We start from the raw sequence: 24,622 nt of genomic DNA, 5'->3' as shown, positions 1-24,622 counted from the left end.
TGAATGTACCATTAAATCAATTTTGAATATATTTTGAAGACAAAGCATAGATTGGCAAAGCAAATATTGGCTTCAATTTCATGATTTATGCCTTTTCAATTTTTCATCCCTGCAATGTTCAGTAAGAGTGGGAAGCAAAGCTCTAACATTTAAATATGGTAATTAGAAAGAAACACTGAGACTAAGTTAAAATTTATGTGTAGAATACTTAATATTAAAAAGGATTATGAATATGTGTAGGGGCATTGACTACCACTCATTTTCTGGATTGAACAGGCTACTGGGTACTAAACATTATGAAACTTAATGGAAATATTGTCTAAGAGCCACTCAAGTACTGCATCTGCTGACTTCTGAAGGAAAGCAATAAACCTTGGATTTCTGAGTGATTGTAGAGGGACAGGGAATGATGAATATGATAACATTAGCTAAAGTTTAGTACCTTGAATCTGTTTATCCAGCATCAGTACAATAAGGAGAAATGTCTTTTCATTGGATGTCAGAGGAATTCTTCAGGAATGCTAAAAATTACTGTCTAACCAGCCAGTCTAGACCATATTTTAAGGGCATTGTCTTTGAATGATAATGTAAATAATGATAATGACATCTGTTTAGATACATCAACATTGTTGCCAGTGGAAAAGAATATCAAAATAGAATTTAAATTGATATAACCCATCTTACACTGTCAGACCTGTGAGAAGTTACTCACCATTGACCTTAAATAACATTTAAAAGAATAAATCTTTTGGACATTGTTGGAAAGTAAAATACAATCCTGGAGCCTTGGATAAAAACTACTTAATATTAATCAGCATCTACCTATTCAGAATATAATTGACAATCTTTAGATGCAAAGATTATATGGTGACTTCAAATTATTTGTTGTCTATTCTTTATTTAAGAGGTTTGAGAAATACAAGAAAGAAATTCTTTCCTTAATGCAGAGTCCAGACATGGAATTCCATAAAATAATAAACATGTGGCATATGTTGGGATTGATGCCGAGTCCAAGTCTAGAGAAATCTAGGTTCAAACATTGATTCAGGATGTTTCAGTAATGACTTCCTGCAAGTTTTAAAAACATCTTTAGCTTTGTTTAAATCAAATTTATTTCAGAGAGTCAAAGATCCCGACATTGACAGGGAGTTTGTTATGTAAGCAAGGGTGGAGGAAAATTTAGATCCCTCAACATATGCCTTAATTTTTCTATGGGTTCGCTGCCCATGATGTTAGCCTGGCTACCTGTAGGGCGTGGGGACCTTGGGAAGACACTTCAGGGAAATATAAGTTGCTGCTGCAGCATTGGGAGGTGTGTTAGGAGGGTGGTAAGTGCTCCTGAACCTGGATCCTGGGATGAGTGCGAGTAGAGGAAGATTGTGTGCGGGTAATAGGAAGGAAGGATGGTCCAAATTATGGCCTGATGGGACACATGCCTTATTCCCCCAGCCCAGAGTCATTGCTGAAATGTACTTCCTTTTTCTCAAAGGTGCCCCAGTTTTCTAGACATGCATGTTTCCCAAACTCTTGGAAATTAGTCCTGCTATGAGTAAAATCGTAGAAAGAGTTAAATAGTGTACATGCATCCTGCCCCCTTCCTTTAAACCAGAGGATCCCATCCCGGGATCCACAGACCCCTCAGTTAATGGTAGGGGTCCATGGCATTAAAAAGGTTAGGAACCCCTGCTTTAAACTCAAAATTGCAAAGGCAATGAGCGACATTCAGTAATTAACATTTTACCTCTCACAAAGCCCAGCCCATCTGTTTCTGGTGGTTAACATCACCACTTTTCATTGGGAGTTTAAAAAAAAGATAGACTGGCAAATCTCATCCCCAGTCTGGGCTTCTGCACTATTGGTCAATCTATAATTTGGAGATTATCTTATTTTATGAAATTGATATAAAAGCTGTGCACTGGCTAGGGGATTATCTGTGCTGGAAATGTTGACATCTTAAATATATGATATTGAACAAGCTAGCTGCTGTCTTCTCTTTTCTGGTTGTTTGTAGTCTTGGTAATGAATACTATGACAATATGGGCAGAAGTACTATTCGACCTTGTGGTGGCAGTCACACTGTAACTGGGCCAGTCAACAGGCGAAGTAGCCGGGGTATGAATTACCAAACGGTCTATCAGTACAGTGATTCCAGTGCAATGTTCAGACGGGTAAATACTCTTCTTAATAGAAATATTTTTCCTTCCCTGTCAAAAAGAACTTTTAGAATATTTTATGCCTACTATATATTTTAAGATAATTGAACAAGTTATTTCTTATTGGCAACCTTTCAGAAAAAGCCTTACAAATATGTAGCCAGAAGCTTGCCAGGGAATTGATTAGCACTTTAAGTTGTGCTGGAGACTCCACTGCATTACCTGGTTACGATTATAAAACTCTTACATATTCAATAGTGTTTCACCATGGGAGGGGGGAAGGGAGGGCAAGGAAGGTGATGGCTTAGAAGGAGAGAGTTGTAGGAAATGTTATCAAATCTAATTGAGTAGGTAACAACAATCTCTGGGCGTCTACTAAAAGTATTGGAAGGCCTGTATATAGAGTGGGTGTGGAGAAGATGTTTTCACTAGAAGGAGAGTCTAGGATCCAAGGGCACAGCCTCAGAATAAAGGTATTAAAACTGAAATGAGGAATTTCTTCAACCAGAGTATAATGAATCTGTGGAATTTGTTAGCATGATGGGCTGTGGAGGCCAATTCACTAAGTGTATTTAAGGCGGAGATTGAAAAGTTGATTGCTAAGGGGTTTAAGGTGGGGGGGCTCATAAAAGTCATGATTGAATAGCAGAAAAGACCTCGATGGGCTGAATTACCTCATTCTGTTCCTATGGTATATCTCATGGTAACCTGGACCAGTTTGAACTAGTACGGGTCACGTTTGGAATTCATGTTGTGGGTGCCTCATTGTATGATTGCAGTATCCAGTTATCAATAACACTATGAATTACATAAATGCACTTTCATGGGAGTTACTACCAGCAGCTGAAGCTAACTGGTGCTGAATCAAGTCAAGCTTCAAGGTGTGCGTACCGTTTCCATCTACAATTGGAAGTTTATTGTGCACCTTTGGGAAGATTAGACCAAGTTAAGCAACAACCTTAATTTTCAGTCAGTACTTTCAGTGTCTTCAGCAAAGGAAAAAACATTATGCACTGGAAAACTATTCCAATTGGGCAATGTCTCTACAGAAGCTGCCAAAAAGGCCAATATAGAGAGTGAAGTCCCGAAAAATGTTTATTGACATCACATGTTCCACCTCCTGCACGAACAAACTAGACCATGTCGTACATGCCCAGTAATCATTTATCAGCAACCTGTGCCACTTGATTGTTATCACAGAATTATCACTAAAAGGTTCATTCCTACTCCTCACAGCTTGAATCCACACCCTGTTTTTATCCAAGGCAGAATATAACAGGCACGTGGCAATACCTTCACCTATGCAAATCCATTTTTCACACGACAAGGACTGGCTACCACAGGCTGACTGTGATTATCACCATTGTAATTATCCAGCTGTACAGTGGCCTGGAGAGGAGAGTTAGCCATTAATAATGCAACTTCCATAGATATCACAACTGTGCAGAGATCGATAAGATGGGATATTCATTTTTTATCTGCTCTATTACAGCTCTCTTTTTCCTTATCTGACAATTAGATGCAACTGGTAAGAGCAAGGCGGCTCTCCCTTGCAATTTTCCTTTCATGACTGTGCCCTTTCACTTTTGAAGATTCCAAGATTGCCCATCTACCTTAGTTCCTAGAACACAATGTAGAAAACATCAGTCATGCAAACTTTAGCTGCTTCATCAATGATCTTCCCTCCATTGTGGTGGAATATTCATTGATGATTGTACAAAGTTCAATTCCATTCGCAGCTCTTCAGCAAATGAAGTATCCGTGCCTGTAGGCATCAAGGTCCCTCGATGCGATTGTCATGATGAAGATCCAGGCATGGACTGATAAGTATCAAGTAATGCTTGAGCTGCAGAAGTAGCCTGCAATAACCACCTTCATCAAGGGAGTTTATTCCTGATAACCAGTGAGCAAGTCCCTCATCAGCAACATACTGGAGGTCATCACTGACCGGAAAATTAACACACTTAAGTAGAGAAGGCCATAGTCTCTCATCCCCCACCTCCCAAGCTAGTTTTTGTCAATGTTGGCTCAAGTCAGGAGCCATGATGATTGCAGCCTCAACAGCACTCAAACATACCATCTGGGACTAAACAGTCTAGCTTCATTGGCACCCCATGCATTATATAAGCATTTCCTCTCTGTAGCAGTGTTGCATCCTAGTCTGCAGTATGCACAACGTACCAAATGCACTGCTGTTATGTTCCTGTGTTAATCTACCAGTGTTGCATCCTATGTCTGCAGTATGCACAACGTATGAAATGCACTGCAATTATGTTCCTGTGTTAATCTACCAGCATCTTCCAAATGCTGATCTGTTACAAAAAGGACAAGGGTTTCAGGAATTGGGAATACTAGCACCTACAGATTTCCTTCCAGTCCTGCTGCAGAATGTACAGTCAGAGGCCACTTCATTACATACCTCCTGTACCTCACAAAGTGGCCATTGAGGGTATGTTTGTGGTATTCTACTGCTGTAGCCTATCCACTTCATGGTTCAACGTGTTGAGAGTTCAGAGATGCTCTCCTACGCACCACTGTTGTAACGCATGGTTATTTGAGTTACCATTGCCTTCTGTCAGCTTGAACCAGTTTGGCCATTCTCCTCTAACCTCTCTCTTAAACGAGATGTTTTCATCCACATAACCGCCACAGTGGATGTTTTTTGTTTCTCGCACCATTGTCTGTAAACTCTGGAGACTGTTGTGCATGAAAATCCCAGGAGATACTCAAGCTACCCTGTCTAGCACCATCAACTATTCCGCAGTCAAAGTCAATTAGATCACAGTTCTTCCCCATTCTGATGTTTGGACTAGACAACAACCAAACCTCTTGACCATGTCTGCATGCTTTTATACATTGAGTTTCTGCCACAAGATTGGCTGATTAAATATTTGCATTAAGGAGGTGTACAGATGAACCTAATGAAGTGGCCGCTTGGTGCATATCCCCATTCCTTCATTGCAGTCAAGGATTTCTATAAATGGGAGCCATACAGCACTGGTCTGTGCACAACAAACACACAGAAATGACCTGTGTAGTTGTCACCTCTAGAATTGTTTCCCCCTTCATTTTACTTCAGGATCCTGTGTCACATAAAGCCTCGGACTGCCTTTTTTATGTTTTCTGAATCATTCTCGTTGGCCTCTAATGAGGATTGATAAAGTATCTGATAGTCACTGATTCAGGCATATCTCGCTGTTTACTGCCTTTCTTCATAGGCTAGCAGGGGAAAAAAGAAAAGCATTTCAATGTTTGAGTTCTTATAAGTGAAATGATGAAACTACTGAACAGACGTGACATTTAAAAGATCCTGCAACGGCTCCTCTTCATTAATAAGAAAAGCCAGACAGGGTAATAAAATGTTCCTATCAAAACAGATGTTCCTCTGTCTTCAGGAGTGGAAATGTACTCGTCCACTCTAATGTCCTCATGGCAATTGGTGTTCTCTACCTCTCCCAGATGTTGGAACTGTCTGTAGTTAGAGATTTCCTTTAGTTTTCAGTGGAGGCATCAGTGCAGATGGAGGAAATTCTAGCCAGCTGCTGCTTCACCTAACCCCTCAATTCCTAGGATCACTGGACTGCAATTACCCATTTTGCCAAGTGAGTTGGCCAACTCCCTGCCATCCCAAGTATGGGAAACTCTAGTAGGAATGATGTTTGGTGCCAGGGAAATGTTGTGACTGTGCAAACAAACTTCAAAATCCCCTGAGTTTTGTCAGCAAATACTATTGGTGGGGAGCACCCGTCATTCCCTGCTGCACATTCTCCTGTTTCTTCTTGGAGGAATCTAAAATGTCAGTCACATTTCTGTTGAATGGATGCCTGTAACTTTACTTAGTAACAATGGCTGTTTCTGAACGCCTTTCCAGGCGAGAAGCAGCATGGAGATAACAAGATACAGTATTAATGACTGCGGTTGAGTGGGGATGTGCAGATTTCGCTTCACTCCATTAATTGCACCAAGAGGAAATAACGAATAGAAAGACTCCGGCCTGTACAAATCCAGCAGGCTTTGAATGGTGGAGATTAGACCAGCTGTCACAGCAACATTCCTGTTTATTGTTTTCAGTATTATCTCATCAAGACTACCATTTTCAATCCTCTGACATAGTTAATGTGAATATTCTTCAAATAAATTTCTTGGGTTAATATCAGTTTTGCATTTCCAAATCAATATAAAAAGCATTTCATATGCTCAAGGCCAGCTTCTATGCCACAATTGTGAGAGCATTGAACTGTCCCCTAGTATGGTAAGTTGGCCTCTAACTTCACAGTCTATCACTCTATGGCCTTATACCTCATCATCTTCCTGCTCTGCACTTTCTCTGTAACTTTTATACTTTATTCAGCATTTTCATGTTGTTTCCCTCGTACTACCTCAGTGTAACGTTGCAATTAAATGATCTGCATGAAAGCTGTGCAAAACAAACTTTTTCAGTGTATCTCAGAATATGTAACAGTTATAAACCATTTTATCAATTTATAAATTATCACAAAGAAATTTGACTTCCTCAATTTGATGAATAACTTGTTTACTGTGCAGTGTCTTATGGGGAAAAATTCCTTGCTAGAATTATGAATTTCAAACTGTAATAAGTTGGTGATGATGAAATCTACCAATTCCATTCCTTTACATTTCATGTTCATTAACAGGGCCCCAAATTAATTCAGAAAATGGTTATAAATGGATAAATAAATTTCAGTTTTATTTAGGTCAGTCTTTATTTTTTAGAAAATGACTAGTAATTAATGTTAATTATTAATTTTTTTTTACCTGAATGTCCTCTTTTTAGGAAGAGGTAGAGCTTCAGGGGATTGATGGTATCATGTACAAGGGAAGGCTAGATCCCAAACTTCCAACTATATATCCAGTGCAAGATGACGAACCCTTAGGTAAGTCACTTTTCTTGGATGGATATTATATATACTGTACACACACACAGTACGTATGTATATATGTATGTGTGTATGTATATGTGTGTATTTGTGTGTGTGTGTGTATATGTATATCTCTCTAGCTGTATGTATGTTTATTAGTGATGTTAACAGTTATTGTTTGTTATTCATTTTACTCCAATTTCAATAATTAGTCCAACCGAATGTAATCCCAAAGGTTGAAATCTGATGTGTTCAATTTGACCACCAATAATTTAGGGGGATGATAGGTCTCAATTTTAGATGCCATTTGAGCTGTGCTTAGCCATACAATCATGGGTATAGAGAGTGTAGAGCAGTGGGCCAAGCAAGCATTCCTGAGGTGTGCCAGTTATGAGGATTTAGTGCTAATAACTTCAACCTCCTGGACCTCATTTCAAGTTAACATCGGCCAGATAATCTATGGCAGCTATTACATGTATTGACAGTTCAAAGTGCACTTATGCAGAAATGAAGATGTAAAATAACTAAAGGCACTCAAGTATAAGATGTCAGAATAATTCACTCAAGACATGCTGTTCCATATAATAATGGTGAACGTAATCTATAGTTTTATAACTTCTGCTAGCTTTACACTTCCTATATTTACAGCTCATTTTTGTTCTTTTAGTTAAGAATTCTTCCCCCATCCCTGCCTTTAGCAATTAATAATTGACCAGTAAGATGCCAGTTTCTTAATTCAGCTAGTGTTGGAAGTGTTCTTCACTTTTACAGCAGGGCACTTAGCTGTACATAATTACAGTGGCAGGAAGTTGCAAAGCCAGGCTCATTCAAATTGTTCAGTCTGGTGCCCAGAAATCTGCCACTCACTGCCCAGAATCCCCAGGGATGTTTGTTTCTACTGGGCAAGGTTAGAAAACTGAATTCTAATGAATAGTGCCAGTCTGTTCTGTTTGGGATGGAAGATTACAGTGTGGCTTGATCTTGTCCTGACCTAATTTGCAAGGGTACATTGATAGTAATCAGGAGTAGAATTGCCTTTTTTATGTGCCACCTTCTGGACTGTAAGACTAAAAATAAGTGGTAGATATTTAATAGCTTGCTTGGATTTATCATTCAACTGTTGTTAGAACCACAGCAATTCTTTAACAAGTTGGCAACTTCGAAACCAGATTCTGAACAACCAGATACAAATCTGCCTGCTTATTGAAATTGCAGCCTATTCTCACTTTCTTTAATATTTGAACTAAATAGCATGCTTGGAATGATGAATACTTTTGGTGAAGCTGCCTTTGGGTGACAAGTTCTTTTATTGAATTTCACCTCAGAATTAATTTGCTTTTGGAGTTCTGTTAGGAAATAAATTGGTGCAAAAGTAAGTTCACAAACCTTCATGAATTAGTAGTGGTATTGTGCTTAGATTTGCAGAGAAGCTGCATCAATGCTAATTTGGAAAGGAGAGAGCTCCTCATTGGGGTGGGATCCTTTTGAACCATACTGGTGAATTGCAGTTTTAGATAGAATTTAAAGCTAGTTCCCTGAACAGGAGTAAATGAAAGAGCAGTGGCACAGGACAAAGGTTGGAGGGGGTGGGTAGAGTAGTAGGGATTGACTTGTCATGGTGTGACAGTGAGATAGTTTAGCTGTGTGGGTAAGTACATGGCCAAAATGTCCATTTTGACAGAAGAAATAAAATGAAGCACATTATCTAAAAGGTGGAGATTGTAGCCCTCCTAGTGTATGCTTCACAAACATGTAGTATCTGAACCGCAGTAAATAATTAGGAAGGCAAATGCAATGTTATTATTTATTGCAAGAGGAATCAAATAGAAAGCTAAAGAAGTTTATGTACCTTTATTCCTTAGAACTTAAAAGATTGAAGGGAGATTTGATAGGTGTATAAAATTGAGGGATATAGATACGGTTAGTGGAAGCAGGCTTTGTCCACTGAGATTGAGGGGTCATGGGTTAAGGGTGAAAGGTGAAACATTTAAGGGGAAACTTCTTCGCTCAGAGGGTCATGAGAGCGTGGAATGAGCTGCCAGCACAAGTGGCACCTGCCAGCTCAATTTCAATGTTTATTCTAAATTTGGATAGGCCCACAGATGGTAGGGGTATGGAGGGCTATGGTCCTGGTGCAAGTTGATGGGAGTAGGCAGTTTAAATGGCTTTGGCATGGACTAGATGGGATGAATGGCTTGTTTCTGTGCTGTACTTTTCTATGACTCTAAGTTTCGGTTATTTTAGGTAGTGGAGAGACCACATCTCGAGTAATTCATATGGTCCTATTGAAAGAAGTTTCTTAATGAATTAGGCACAACTCTGAAAAGATCTACTAGACAGTATCAATAATGGATGAGCCATCTGATAAAGGAAGGTTTGATGCGCTAGCCTGTTGTGCACTGGAGCTTCAAAGAACGTGGGGATCTTGACTTGAAAGTAGGGGCCTAAAGACTCCTTTGGTGAATGTGAAGAGGATACATCCTGTTATGAGAGAGTCTGGAACTAGTGTTCACTGTCTAAAATTGAGCTTCTTCATTTCAGACAGATGTGAAATTTTATATCTAGAGTTGTGAACATTTAAAACTTAGCAATAGAAGCAAAGTTTTTAAATACACTATATCTAAGACAAAGGCATGTAGATATTGAAGAGTAAAAAAGTGGAAGATTATCACAAACTGACAAATACAGAGTTAAGGTTACACAGAGATCAGCTACAATCTGCTCAACTGATGGGGCAGGATCAAAAGGATGAGTGATGTACTTGGATTCCCCTCCTTCTCTCAACTTATGTCAGTATGTATGTTCCTATTCTTGTAAAAGTTGTACTCTGAGTAACAGTCTGCAAAAGCAACTATCAGTTACTTTGTTGAATAGAATGCTGCTTGAAAATAGAAGCCCACATTAAATTTGGTGCTTGCCACTTATACCTTGTAATGTGTTGTACTGACCTTTTTTTTTGCAGGGATAGCTTTCTACTGCTGTGAATTATTATATATGTTCAGCAATTGAATTATCTATCTGCACCTCTTAATTTATCTGCAGAGAAGAAATCAAGTGGAGTGAAACAGCAAGTTACTCGACCAGAAACTTCTCCTGTTACTCCAAAATGTGTTTACTGCAATCAAAGTTGTAAGTGTATTTCTGATGGTTATGTTGTTAGCCTTCACAAACTGTTGGTGCCTGGGAGTAAATTTACCTCGCTCTGAATTCTGTCAAGCGATAATAGTCCAAACGTATACAGTGTATATATGTGTGTGTGTATATGCATATATATGCAGATGTTACAGGAGGTTGGGTCAGGAGATACTCTGAGTTGCTGTGGTTTTTCTCCTGATTATACAGGGTTTCTGTGTACTCCTGATGCATATTGTTAATGTTTTCAATACCATCCTGAATATTTGTTCACATCGAGTGCTCATGGGCAGATATTGCATTTTTCAAGGGGACTTTAAGCATATCCTTGAATCATTTCCTGTACCTGCCTAATATTCTGAACCCATAACTTTGCTCCTTAATTTACCTGAATTCTAGTTTTTTCTCCATAGGATAGGAAGCAAATTTTGATTGTGATAATATTTTCCCTTTTTTGAAATACCTAGTGTCTTAAGATGGAACTTGTAGGGAAGGAACGTATACTTATTTAGAGATTTAATATCCTCAATTTCCCAAAGGGGTTTATAGCAAATTATAAGCATATTTAATTTAATTTATTTAAGCATAGTTATTTCTGTCTGTATTTGAATTTAGGAGCAAGGTCCACCAAACAGTAATTGGCAGTGCTAGTTCTATTGGCTACTTCCAGAACTGTGATACCTGGAAAACTTAAGGCAGTATTTCATTGGATGTGGCCTCGGAGCTCTGATAACACTAAATAAAATGGGAATCTTGGGGAAATATCATTATCAACTAAAATCCACACCACATAGAATGAAGTTGGATGTGGTTTTTAGAGGTCTGTGCCCTACGTCATTGCTACAGGGTGGTGGGGTGGAGATACCCAAAGAGGTGTAAGGCTCTCCTTCCCTTGCTAACCTGCAGGATACCCTTGGACAAGGTGTAGCCCCCCGCCCCCGACAGTCAGGGTCATGTGAAGCCATGGGAGCAGGTGGTGGATGGTCTTATGAGCAGCTGCAGCTGATGTACATCACAAGTCCTGGTTATGTGATCACTGACACCAGGCGGACAATGCCTGAGGAGTATTGATTATGGCTGGGGTCACCCGTCTTATAAAGAGACTGCCCAGAAGAAGGCAATGGCAAGCCACTTCGGTAAAAGCATTTACCAAGAACAGTCATGGTCATAAGGAAGGCCATGATCACTTGTGTTATATGACATGGCACATAATGAACGAACAAGTGTCCTAGATCCAGTCGTCTCAGGTTGCTTCAGCAATGGTCCTCCTTGTATCAAAGCATCCGGATTGGTGATGTTCAGTGATGTTGTACAACGTTCGGTTGCATCTGCAACTGCTCCAGAAACAAAGCAGCCCATGAGGCAAAAACATGGACGCATTCAGGCCTGGCTTATTAAGAGGCAGGTCCCATTCTTGTCGAACACTCATCATCATTATGAGGTACCTAGTGAATGCTTTATATCAGCTTTTATTAAGTAAGGAGGTGCTGCTGGAATCTCAGCAAATAAATAAATTTTGTAGATTCCGAATATATGAAGACGCAATAATGGAAAGATTGTTGCATGGATATAAAACAACTTGGTCCAGCTGGGATATATTCTAGGTTGTTCAGGGACAGCGATTCTGTGAGGTCCACAGACACCTTGCTTAATGGTATTGGTCCATGCCTTAAAGGTTAGGAACCCCTGTTCAGCGAGATATGTGATAAAGTCAACAGGTCCTGACTATAACCTTTTAAAATATCAATAGACTAGATCTCTGGTGCCTGTAGATTGGAAAAATGCAAATATTACACCCTTGTTCTAGAGCGGTATAAACCACCTGACATGAAAATACATTTCTCCATTATTGCCTTTATTTAAACCTGGAGCTTTCTACCTAAAAATGCTAGCGCCTTCATCAGAAAGGTTACAGTGGTTCAAGTAGGTAGCTCTCAGCCACTTTCTCAAAGGCAGAAATTGGCAGTCAATCTTATCTTCAGCAGGGACAAAAATGAGTAAGTAAAACTCTCCACTCTTCCTTGAATGCCAGTGTGCAATTTACTGTTATTCGAAAGATGGAACATCTGACAGCATAATACTACTTCAACAGTGTATTAAGTCCCAAATTTGATTACAACACATGTAGAAGATATAAGGGAATTTACTCTTCACTACAACTGTCAAAGCACATCTGAAACCAATGTGTCACAAGTGTTTTTTAAAGCCATAGAAACCTGTTACTAAGTATGATTTATTGAATGTACCAAATAGCATAATTAATCCCATGTAAAGTTTATTTCTGTAGTCATAATGATGAAAATGTAACATTATTGAGGTGAAATTGGCCAACTTACTAGTCCAAAAGAAAGGTAGAAGTACATCAATGATGGCTTCAGATTCTCCCACACCACTCTTCCCCCATCAGTTCAATTTTCATTTCCATTATTCGGTGATTCCACTTTTGCTCACTGTGCACTTCTGCTCAAGGCCATATTCATCCTTACTACGTTTATCAGTAGTATGCATTATTGAGAAGTAGTGTGCTAAAATGAGAATTTTTCTCGGCTGATGTTTAGGCAGCAGAAGAAGGTATCATAATAGGGTCGGACGTTAACTTAAATCATGCCAGTAGACATGAACACAGCAAATGATGAATTAGTACATCATGTGCATTTCAACTCTTTATAAGATTCCTGTCAGAGTTGATGGGAAAAGAGACAGAATTATTATTTTGTAGTTTGGAAGGTTGCAAAATCTCCATGCCCTAAATCCAGATTGGTAGTGTGTAGGGATACAGTATGGTGAAAGAGGATAGCACTTGCACTACTGAGTGTGATAGCTGAGAATGTGAGGTTGCAACTGCAGAGATGGGTACTTGTACAGGCCAGACCAAGTGATCCAGTGGGTGGTAAAAGGATAAACCCTCGGCCCACTGGAAATCATGAAAATCGTTAACCGCAACATCGAAGGCTTCAGCCACAGTAAAGCAGAAATCCTGGCAAACTTAAAACTCGGACATCTTGTGCACACAAGAAACCCATAGGCTGAACAACCAGCCCTATGTGCCAGGAATGCACTTGGCTATTGACACCCCTAGCCAAACTTCTGGAAGTGCAATCTTTGTTAAAGAGAAATCTGTAGTAATGAGCACAGCAAACATCCAGGCTGGCTCAATGGCACTTCTGAAAGTTGAAACAAAACACATAAATATCATCTTGATCTACAAACCTCCTAATGAACCATTCATGTGGCCACCTAACCTAGTTCTCCAGGACAAAATGTACCTCATTAATAGTGACTTTAATAGCCATAGCACCAGTTGGGGATATGAAGGTGACAATGCAAATGGAGAAGAAGTTGTATCATGGGCTCTAAACAACAACCTTGAGCTACTATACGAGTCAAAGGACACCCCTACCTTCACAAGTGCCAGATGGAGAAAAGGATACAACCCAGACCTTGCCTTTGTACTTCGGCAAGCTCCAACCTCTTCACACGAACAGTCCTCCAACATGTACCTAAATCCCAACATCGTCCAGTCCAGGTAGAATCCCTTCCAGTTCTGTGACCTGTACCATCAAAGTACCTACCAAGATTTAACCTGAGAAAAGCAAATTGGACATCTTTCGCAGAATCCCTTGATCAAATTATCGATACCATACCACCAGAACCTGATCATTATGATGAATTTGGCCGACTAATCTGGGAAGTAGCACAGCAGAACATATCTAGAGGCTGAAGAACCAAATATATTCAGGGATTGACTAGTGATATCAAGCAAAGTTATGATGAGTATGTCAACTTATACAACCAAGACCTGTTTGGTCTAGACACAGTTGAAATGGGAGAGTCAGTTCTATCCCTACTGAGCCAAGAGAGAACAGCATTGGCAGGAACTGATAGAAAACACAGACGTGACCAAAAACAGTAACAAGGCACGGGTAACTGTTCGGAAACTCAATTCAAACAATAGGCCACCACAGAGAATTGCTGCGTTAACACCCAATCAGGTTGTCCACCAACTGATACTAAATAGTTGACCAAATAACAAGGAACGGAGGCAAAAGAAAAAGCAACATCAAGAGATGGAGTCAGCTCTCTGAAACAGGAATAACAACTTCCCACCTCTCACCCTAGAAGAATTAAAGGATGAAGTATCACAGCTAAAATCCAACAAACCTGCTGGCATAGATGGGATTCTTAATGAATTCCTTAAACATCTTGGACCTAAAGCACTCCACTGGCTTCTGTCCCTTTTTAACTGTTGCCTAAGATCATTAAAGATACCTAGAAAGTGGAGAAGAGCCAAATTTGATGCTCTCCTAAAACTCAATAAAGACCCCAACGTTTCTAAAAACTACAGACCTATTTCCTTACTCTGCACCCTCTATAAACTCTATGAGAGACTCACACTGAAAAGAATATCCCCCTTAGTCGAAGATCTTCTAATACCAGACCAAGCCGGGTTCAGGCCAGGCTGCTTTTGCTGCGGTCAGGTCCTGAACTTAACCCAGTATATTGAGGATGGCTTTGAAATGAGACAAATTACAGGGGCAGTTTTCGTTGACTTAACAGCAGCATAGGACACTGTGAATCACAGAGGCCTTCTACTGAAATTATCTAAAATGTTAAAGAACGAAACCACAGTCAAAGTAATAAGAAGCCTCCTAGAAAATCATAGATTTTATGTAGAAATGAATGGAATTAAGTGTAGGTGGCGTCCACAAAAGAATGGACTACCACAGGGATCAGTCCTGGCTCCTCTACTATTTAATGTCTACACAAATGACCAACCAACCTTTCCTAACACACGCAGGTTATCTATGCAGACGACCTATGCATAGCAACACAAGCTAACTCCTTCCAAGAAGTTGAAGTACGACCTATAGCAGTCCTCGAAGCAATGAAGCAGTATTATGAAAAGTGGTCTCTGAACCCAAATCCATCAAAAACTCAAGTGTGTGCATTCCATCTGAGGAATCGAGAAGCAGCTCGGAAACTCAAGATCTTCTGGTGTGGGAAGGAGCTGGAACACCATCCAACTCCAATTTACCTGGCGTGACACTGGATAGGACGCTCTCATTTGCCACCCACATCCAAAAGCTCTGAGGGAAAGTTGGCTCTCGCAATTCTCTCTTGAAAAAATTAGCAGGCATGAAATGGGGAGCTAATGCTCGCACACTTAGATCAACTGCCCTAGCACTCTACTATGCACCTGCAGAATACTGTGCACCTATGTGGGACAGATCAACCCATGCGAAGAAAATAGGCCCATTGCTTAATGAAGCCTGCAGAATAATCATGGGCACACTGCGCCCCACACCCACTAACATCATTTACACACTTGCAGGCATTGCTCCCCCAGAGATCCAAAGACACACTACAACAAAAATTGAAAAAGGTAAACAGAACTCGGATCCACGGCACCCACTACATCATCATGTGCCAGTTTCCAACCGCCTAAAATCGAGGAAAAGCTTTGCTACAGTAGAGGAACTACCGCACGGAACATCCCCCCAAACATACAGGATTGACCTCTGGCAACAAACAGAAGCCAGAACCCCACCAAACAATACAGTGCAGGACCCCACAGAAATGTTGCTATACGGGGCGCTGCTTGACAGACGGAAATGGTGCAGTCTCAACAGAGCGAGAGCGGGAGTTTGTAGGACGGGAGACAATATGGTGAAGTGGGGTTTAAAGACCAGTGAATCCTGTGAGTGTGGCGAAAGGGTACAGAACATTGAACACGTTCTGCGCAACTGCCCACTCTCACCTGATTTAGCTGACACTGACCTGCTCAACATCAACCAAACAACACTAGAGCGGCTGGCTGTTTGGTGTTCAGCTATGATGATGAAAGGAATATAATAGAAAACTGAAGCCACCTACCCACAATACTGTTCAGTCAGTAGCTTTCTCTGTATGGACTTGAACGTGCAGAAGCGTGATGAACTAGAAGTGTCTGGATGAATTAAAATCAAGAGTGTGGCCCACACAGTGGCAGATTACTCCAACTCATAAAATTTGAGGTTTTTTTTGCAATGTTAGTCAAGCTGTGAGCTATTTATTTCTGATAACTGGCCTTGTCAAGATCATCCCAAAACTTCCCATGTCTATTTGCATTATGGGCAATTTATACTGGCCAAAAGTTTACAAACCAGCACATTTTTGGAATGAGAAGGAAACTGACCTTCAGAATGAAAGCATGCAAACTTCACGTGGACAGGACCCAAGCTGAGGATTGAACCCATTTCCCTAGAGCTGTGATACAGCTGTCAAAGTACTTGTATGAAAATGTGTCACCATTAGAGATACCAATTTCTTTTTCCCCAGCTGTAGTGGTGGGATTTGAACTTGTGTTTCTGGATTAACAGTCAAGCTTCTAGTTGCTAGTTAACTAATTTAACTACAATTCTACCAAACAACAACAAAGGATGGGAAAGTGGTGACAATATAAATAAAATCAGGAAACTTAAAATATAATTGTGCGTGATGGAATTGTATTCTGAGATACGGTACACTCAGTGAGATGCACTATTGATGTTAAGTCAGCAAAATAGAATAGTGTATGTAATTTTTTTTAACAATAGCTAATTGTGTCATCTTTTGACGCAGACCCTTGGATCAATTCGGTCCCTCTTAAATTCTATCAGATATGAAGTGACTGATGGGACTTTTGTTGGTCCTGCAGACCTCCCTGCAGATGTGGTAGGAGGTACTTGATGAGGTGGATTGTGGGCAATTTAGGAAATGATGGGTTTCTTTGTGCTTTCAGTAAATCGAAGTAAGGTTCTCTGTTTCCTTAAGTGCTCCTCCATTTTGACTCTTAGAGGGTTAGAAGTTCCCAAGACTCAGTGAGAATATTGCTCTTCTTCAAGGAGGTTTTGAGAACATCCTTGAATCTTTTCCTTTGTTCACCTAGAAATTTCATGTCATGGTTGAGCTATGGATTTGTTTTCTACTTGTTGTGTTGAGAAGATGGTTAATTAGGACCTCAATGTAGGACATAAAAAAGAATGTTGATATTGGTGCTTTGGAGAATTTTGTGGAGAAACAGTGTATCTGTCTGGTGCTTTAACGCGCCTGCTGCAAAAGACCCACAAGCTTCATGCTGGGTTCGAGGTCTTTATTGTCAAGTACGCATTTCCTCAGATGACTACAATATAACCCATATCAGTTTCTGACCAACTGAAGAATAGTTGATATATTTTTTCATCGGCTTTTAATTTTTGAGTAGTGGTAAATGGTCCACGTCTTCCAGTGTCTCATTATGGACCTTTATTGTTGAAGATTGTTATTGTACAGATGGTAAAAGATTTATTTTTGGATACGTTAAGTTCCCATTCTTTCATACACTTCAGTGAAAGAGTTGGTAGCAACTTGGAGTTTGGCCTCTGAAGGTGCAAGTGTTATCTGAATGCTGCTTTTCAGTGATTGTAGTTGGGTGACCTTGCTTCTGGAGTGGAAGCAATGCAGCAAGGGTGTTCTCATTTGTTCTATAGATTAACTTACTTCTGGCTGAAAGCTTAGAGGATGAGCTGCATTACTGTGATGAGAAAGAGTGAAGAAAGGGGTAGGGAATGACATAATCTTGTTTGACACTCATCTGGACTGAGTTTGGATCTCTTGTGGATGCATTGGTTAAAATCATGTCCTGTATATGAACATTGGAGCAAAAGATGGAACTGAATCTCTAAGGGCAGCCACATATGAGTAGGGTAGGATGCTTTTCAGATATGTTGGATTGACAGTCAAAGATTTTGGTGAAAGCAAAAAAGGGCTAGTTGCTGCTGCCTCCTGGAGTTGATGGGCAATGATGACCATGTCGATTCTGCCTTAAGATAGGAGAAATCTACTTTATAATTCAAGAAGAAACTCTTCAGCTAGGAGCAAGGAAGTCGGGCTGGGGCCTAATCATTAGGGTTGATCTTAATAATACCTTTCCAAGTCACTGACAGCAGAAGGTCCTTTCTGTAACTTCTACATTCAGGTCTGCCTTCTTTCTTGAAAATGGTCATGCCTATGATGTGTCTAAGATCCCTACCATCTCTTCTCCAGAGGTGCAAATTGAGATTGTTGATTTGTGACCTTAGTTCCTATCTAGCATGTTTTATAACACCAGTGAGAATACCATTTCTCTCAGTAGCTAATCATCCTCCATCTGTGATGACCAGATATGGCAAGACTCCAATAATCTCCATTTTTTCCTGTACAGGTGTTTATTTTCAGCGAAAGGCCCATATCTGGCTTTCTGACTCACCTTGATGTTCTGTGCTTTCTTCTATTGCAAGGATGGAAAGAGCTGACCTATGATTGAGAGTAATGGTATTTGTTCATTTGCTGATTGATTGACCTTTCTTATTCATCCATCCGTCCCTCCCTCCCAAACGACTTGCACCACCCAGCAGCCTGCCTGTTTTTAACCCTAGCCTAATCACGGGACAAGTTACAATGGCTAATTAATCTAATAACCGGTATGTCTTGTAAACTGTGCGAGAAAACTGGAGCAGACGGAGCGACACTATGTACTCATGGGAAGAAGGAACAAAGTTACTCATGTAGATGCTAGAATTGAACTAGGAACTCCAATGCCCAGAGCTGTAATGGTGTTGTGCTAACTGAGGGAGAGGAAGAAAAGTATAAGAATGAAATTTGGTGTCTATGATATTCTGGAGAGTCAGAGAAGAAAGAGGGGATTGTGCTGGCTGGCACCTCGGAAGCCAGATATTATTCTTCCCACTTTTCTGACCTAGTTGATTCATTGGACAGCTTCCTCTATTATTTATGTAGCATTGGTTCTCATTGGTTTCATCTTCCATCTCCAACCAGACTTTTCTGTTATATCTCCTTGAAAACCTATCTCATTTTTGCTGCTTGCAAGGTGACCACAAACACCATGAAGGGGGATTTATGGGTGGCGTGTACTGAGAACCTAATCTAATTTTCTGTATTTTTGGTTGCTATTTTTCAGGTATGGGTCCTCGCCCTCCTGATCCATGTTATCTTCAGCAGAGGGCCATGGCGCAGGATGCTTCAAACATTTGTCGATGCCAAGGTGCTTCCCTTTTTGATGAATGTAAAGTTAAATTTCATGGGGAGACCCCGGTTGATAGGTCAGGACAAAACTGTAGCAGTTAAAGAAAAGAAACCACCTGGCCTCCCCAGAATTCAGTCTTTTGGCTTCCTGTATATAAGTCATGCTTTTGTGGTCCATCCATCCCCTTATTTCCGATGTCGTAGTTCACCTTTGCCGGGGGATAGCCGCCTGGGGAAGAACACACACAGGTGCAGTTTATTGTCCAAAAGGTGTTTATTAGTACAACACTGCACCCACTCCAGCGTCTGAGGTGTCCATCTCCACGATGAAGGGAAGGTCCGGGTTAGGTAAAACCAAAATGGGAGCTATTGTGAACCGTTGTTATGAGCTCTGCAAAAGCACCCTCCGCTTCGGTAGTCCAAACAAAAGGGCCCAAGGATCTCTTAGTTAGTGCTGTCAGTGGAATTGCCACTGAGGTGAAGTTCCTAATGAGCTTTCTGTAAAAGTTGGCAAATCCCAGGAATCATTGGATTTGCTTCATTTGGATGGTTAAGGCCAATCTCTGACTACCTTTGTCTCAGTGGGGTCCATCTTGAGAATGCCAACAGAGATAATAAAAACCCATAAATGAAATAATGGTTATGTGAAATTCAGATTTCTCCAGTTTGACGTGAAGTCCATGATCTAGAAGCCTCATTAAGATATCTCTGACGTGAGCGACATGCTCTTACATGGACTTCGAGATGATTAAGATATCATCCAAGTAGAGAAGGCATACTTTTGGAGAGCATCCTGGAACATGTTGTTTATAAAGGCCTGGTATATTGCTGGTGTGATCAAGGCTGAAGGGCATGACCAGGTGCTCAAAGTGCCTTGTCAGTGTGTTGAATACTGTCTTCCACTCGTCAGCATCCTTTATTGGAACCAGATTGTATGCTTTCCACAAGTTTTGCTTCATGAATACGCTTGCCCTTTGGAGAATCTTGAAGGCAGTGTTCATGAGTGGAAGGGGGTAACGATTCTTGGCCGTAATGTAATTCAGCCCTCTATAATCAATGCATGGCCGCAGGCTCCTGTCTTTTTACTGTACAAAGAAGAAGCCTGCGCCAGCTGGTGAAGTGGAAGGCCAAATGAATCCCATGATAACAGCCTTCTTTATGTACTCCTCCATAGCGCTTCTCTGCAGGTCGGAGAGCGCATATAATCAACCCCGCAGAGGACCAGTACCATGCAGTAGATCTATTGCGCAGTCGTAGGGTCGGTGTGGCGGAAGAGTCGCGGCCTTTCCCTTGCTGAAGACCTCTTCCAAATCCTTGTAAACGGAAGGAATTTTGACCAGCTTGGGTTTACAACTACCCTCTGAACGACTCCTGATGTTCTTGTGGTGATTTGGCAGACCTCAGAGCCTCCTCCATAGGTTCACTGGAGTCTTTAGTTGAAACAAAGACTGCATCAGAGTACAAGTCCTCAGCCGTATCCTCAGACAACGGCAATGAGCTGCTACAAATGGTCTTTGTGCTCCTGGGACTAGACTTCAAGGGTCTACATATAGGACCTGGCAACTGGATCCCTTAGGCTTGGCTGCCAGAGCTCCAGAATACTTGGGCACCTGTCTCTCTTGTTCCAGTGAGCCCCCGACTAGACAGCATCAGAACCCACATGGTCTCATTGGCTGGAGCTGGTTTATCTGCCCTAGGAAGCAGGACTAGGTCTTCCAAGGGCTCCAGGTTTCAAAAGTCTGGCTCCTTGTTGGCCGTTTGTCTCAGGAAAGTCACTAAGCTGAAAAAATTCACTCTTGCAACAACTGGACCATGGAATGATCCTCCCTTCCTTCTAGTTTCTGGAAGGGTTATGCTGAGACAGCCAAGGGCAAAGGTGCCTGAGCATCAGGAATATGTGGGGAGAATCGATGATACAGAAACAACTATCTTTTGCATGTTCCTCTATCCTCATCTGCAATGTTGATATTGGCTACAAGATCTGCCCAGAGCTCAATAGCACAACTGTCCGGAGCAGTTGCAGAAGTGAGCTGGTTCAACTCCTGCAGAGGTATGTTGAGTCGATGGACAGCCCGCAAGTCCAGGAAATTGCCAGCTGCCCCAAAGTCCATAAAGGCATTCGCCTCTTGCTGGTCCTTTCCCTAGGAGTTCTCAGCCTTCAGAGTGACACCAGAATCAGATGAGTTGGGAGTATTGGTTGCTCTGTACAATGGCCAGTCTTAGCTGTTCTCCCGATGGCTGCAGCTTTGAACATTCGGCCCGCAGGTGACCTGCTTCCCTGCAGAAATAGCAGCAGCCTCGACTCTGATGCTGGGACCCCTCATCGGCAGAGAGTTTGTGCAGCCAATTTGCATGGGCTCGACAGGGTCTTGAGTAGGAGACTGGTTGATCATTGTCCGAGGTCAAGAAGTGGAACTGCGATGCATTGAGGCCGGGCTCGGGCTAGCCCTCATTGACCTCTTGATAGTCACACTTTCTCTCCACTAGGTGGTTATTGATGTAGATAGACTGATTGATCAGAGCCTCTTAAGTCTTCTACTGGTTCTCCCAAGGCAAGGGCATCCTTTAGTTCACCTCAGAGATCATGGTGGTACAGAATGGCCAAGGCCACCTCATTCCAGCTACTCTCTTTGGCCAAAGTCTGAAACTCAGTAGTTTAGTCAGCTGCTGACCAACTGACCTGATGCACTTTCATCAGACAATCTGAGGCTTTGTTTGCTCCAATGGACGGAATACTGGAACACCATGCTCGTGGTGGCCAGGAATTCCTCTGCATCCAAGCACTCTCTGACCTCTACCCTCAGTGTGTGGTTGCCCAGGCTAGGGTCCTCCTGGTCAGGAGAGGCCATCTTTCCATGCTCCGTAAGTCACCGCCAAGACCCTCTGGGTGTCGGGAGACGGACTGACTCCGCAGAGTGGCCAACAGCCTCACCCGAGCGATTCTGGTTTCCTCCTAATGACAGTTGATGCATGTCAACCTGGAGGTCGTGTATCTCCCAGCTCTGTCTTGGAATTTTCTTGTTGTAGCTGCCCACAGCTGGCAAGAGGCTCTGATCCCCCGCTAGGTCCATGTTAGGCTCAGTCCTAGTGTGACAAGAGACCTAGGTGAGGATGGTTAGGACCCAAGAGCTGGAGTATCCGAGACTAGAACCGAGACACAATACGGGACTGAAACAAAGACAGAGTTCTAAACTAGACATAGACGAGAATCCACCAGTTAGCAGGGTGGGCCTAGATCTGTAAAAGGGCCACACCAGCTATCCATATTCCAGAGAGTTAGAGTGTCTGATCCCTGGAGGCTGGAGCAGGGTCGTAACACCATGTAATGGGTGGGATTTACATGTGCACACGCTCTCACCATGCATTGGGTGTGCATAATACACACAGCATGCACATCCTTCATTCATGTACCTGTTCCACATTGAGCCTGCTCGTACACAGTTCTCTCACACTCAATCCACATGGATCCATCTACATTACTGCCTCACACACCCAGTCTCACAAACCTGCTTTGAACGTTCCTTCCCCGAATACAGATATATATCCTGACACATACCACATCAATACAAACACACACTTGCACAAACTCTCCACATTCAAGCAATCTATACATCTCACAGACTCCACACATACACCTCCCCCCATGTGAACCTCTCGACACTCACAAACTTGCTCCAAACAAAGTCATTTATAAATATCCAATAGCTGAAGTAGTTCTAGTTTTATATTAGTTGTTTCAGTATCATTTTATCCACTCGTTATAGAATAATGGAATATGTGGTGAAGTTTTTGTATTGTGACACCAGAGCAGTGATTCCCAGCCTGGGTCCATGGACCCCTCAGTCAATGATAAGGGTCCATGGTATAAAGGAGGTTGGGAACTCCTGCGCTAGAGGTTCCATCCTTGAAAATATGCCATTATATCATACCAAATTTTATCGATTATATGTTTGCTGCTTCAAACTATTTGTTTTGAATTGGTTTCTGTTGTTGTTAAATTGGAGTCCAGTATGTCTTTTATCATCAACAGAGGTTTCTTTGCTGTGTGTGTAATCAAGAATGTTTGTCAGTATTTATTTGGAGTTGTTATTTTTCAGGATTCGGTCGATCCACTGATGCAGATCTTGCTCAGCAGAGGCCCACAGCACAAGATATTTCGAACATTTGTCGATGCCTGGGTACTGAATTTTTAAGTGACTGTAAAGGAGTAGTTTATGCAGTAGAATAATTCAGTAAAGCTGCCCTTCAACTCAGAACATTAAGCCTTAGGCTTTAGTTGATGAATGACTTTTGAGTGAATGTTTTTCATTCAAAGTTCCTTGGTTCAGCCCATGCAACAGTATGTCTTTTATAGTTGTACAGTATTAAACTAAATTAGTAGTGGAGAGTGCAAGGGGAGTTTTACTATTGATACTTAACTTGGGAAATGTTTACATTGATGTCAGAACCGTTTTTACAATTTGGAACAAGAATCCTGCAGGTGGACCTCAGGGTAAATTGATGGATTATTCTGATTTTTATCCATGTCTCAGTCTTTTTCCCATGTGAGCAAGTAAACATCGGCAGCAGGTGGCCACCATTGTGAACCAATGGCTGCAATTGCTAGAGCTCAGATCAGTTGATCAAGGGTGGTTCTGTGACATACTGCCTCTGGATAAGAGAGCTGCTGTTCCTCCCAACTCTTCTGCCTCCCAGATGCAACAACTACACCCAGCTGAAGCTGAAATTTGGCCCTAATCGAAACATCAGAATGAATGTGATGAACTAATGAAGAATCGAAGGATGTAAATGTATTAGGATAGGAGTTGGCAGTGGGAATGATTCAACAAATGGGGTTATTGATGATCCTGTTATAGAATTATCTACAAGGAGAAATTGGAAGTTATTTCACATTGCTCGTACCTCTGTCATGTGTTGGGCCAGATAAATACGTAGCAGTATTAAACTTATTGTAACCTGGCTTTGAATGTGCTGACTTTGATTTAGTTGTAGTGGGTTCAGTGACGTCTAAGGAACTTGCAGAGGCATTTCAGGGATTTAATATTTAACTATGAGTCCTAACCTTTAGATTTAAATAGGCATCAGAAATAGACAGCTGTGGAAGCTGTTTCCCTGAGCTCTAGAATTCCAACTGCTGAAGGGAGGTTAGAACTGTTCGAAGCTACATACCATTCCAGTGTTGCTTATGGGCAGGAAAGAACATGAAGGTTTGTGCCTGGCCTCTCAGTCAAATCTTTAATGTTCGTAGCATCCTGATGACTGTTGGTCCTCAAACAATCATTTGTTCCCCTCACTCTCCACACTGAGTTGCACCCCCACCTCCACCGGGGCCTAATCTTCTCCAGCTTCTGGAGAAGGTCCTGAGTGATGGTTGTCTGCGTTGCCTACCATGGGTCTTTCTGTGTTCAGTCTTTCCCCATGGCAGCTAGGAAATAC

General features: G+C 41.5%; 1 protein-coding gene across 4 annotated transcripts in view; it reads left to right on the top strand.

The window, feature by feature from the left end:
* LOC134351342 (uncharacterized protein C16orf96 homolog) overlaps nt 1-24,622 on the top strand; it is a 90,484-nt gene that overhangs the window by 59,796 nt on the left and 6,066 nt on the right. For all 4 annotated transcript variants that reach the window (XM_063057413.1, XM_063057416.1, XM_063057415.1 and 1 more), the window contains 5 exons: nt 2,012-2,168; nt 6,949-7,048; nt 10,076-10,162; nt 19,122-19,205; nt 23,284-23,364. In XM_063057413.1, coding sequence (XP_062913483.1) covers nt 2,012-2,168; nt 6,949-7,048; nt 10,076-10,162; nt 19,122-19,205; nt 23,284-23,364 — 509 coding nt within the window. The remainder of the gene's footprint in view (nt 1-2,011; nt 2,169-6,948; nt 7,049-10,075; nt 10,163-19,121; nt 19,206-23,283; nt 23,365-24,622) is intronic.

Source organism: Mobula hypostoma, chromosome 9 (assembly GCF_963921235.1).
Source record: "Mobula hypostoma chromosome 9, sMobHyp1.1, whole genome shotgun sequence".
NCBI classification, from domain to species: domain Eukaryota; kingdom Metazoa; phylum Chordata; class Chondrichthyes; order Myliobatiformes; family Myliobatidae; genus Mobula; species Mobula hypostoma.
Note: the sequence above shows the minus strand (reverse complement) of the source record. Positions and strands in the feature narration are given on the sequence as shown.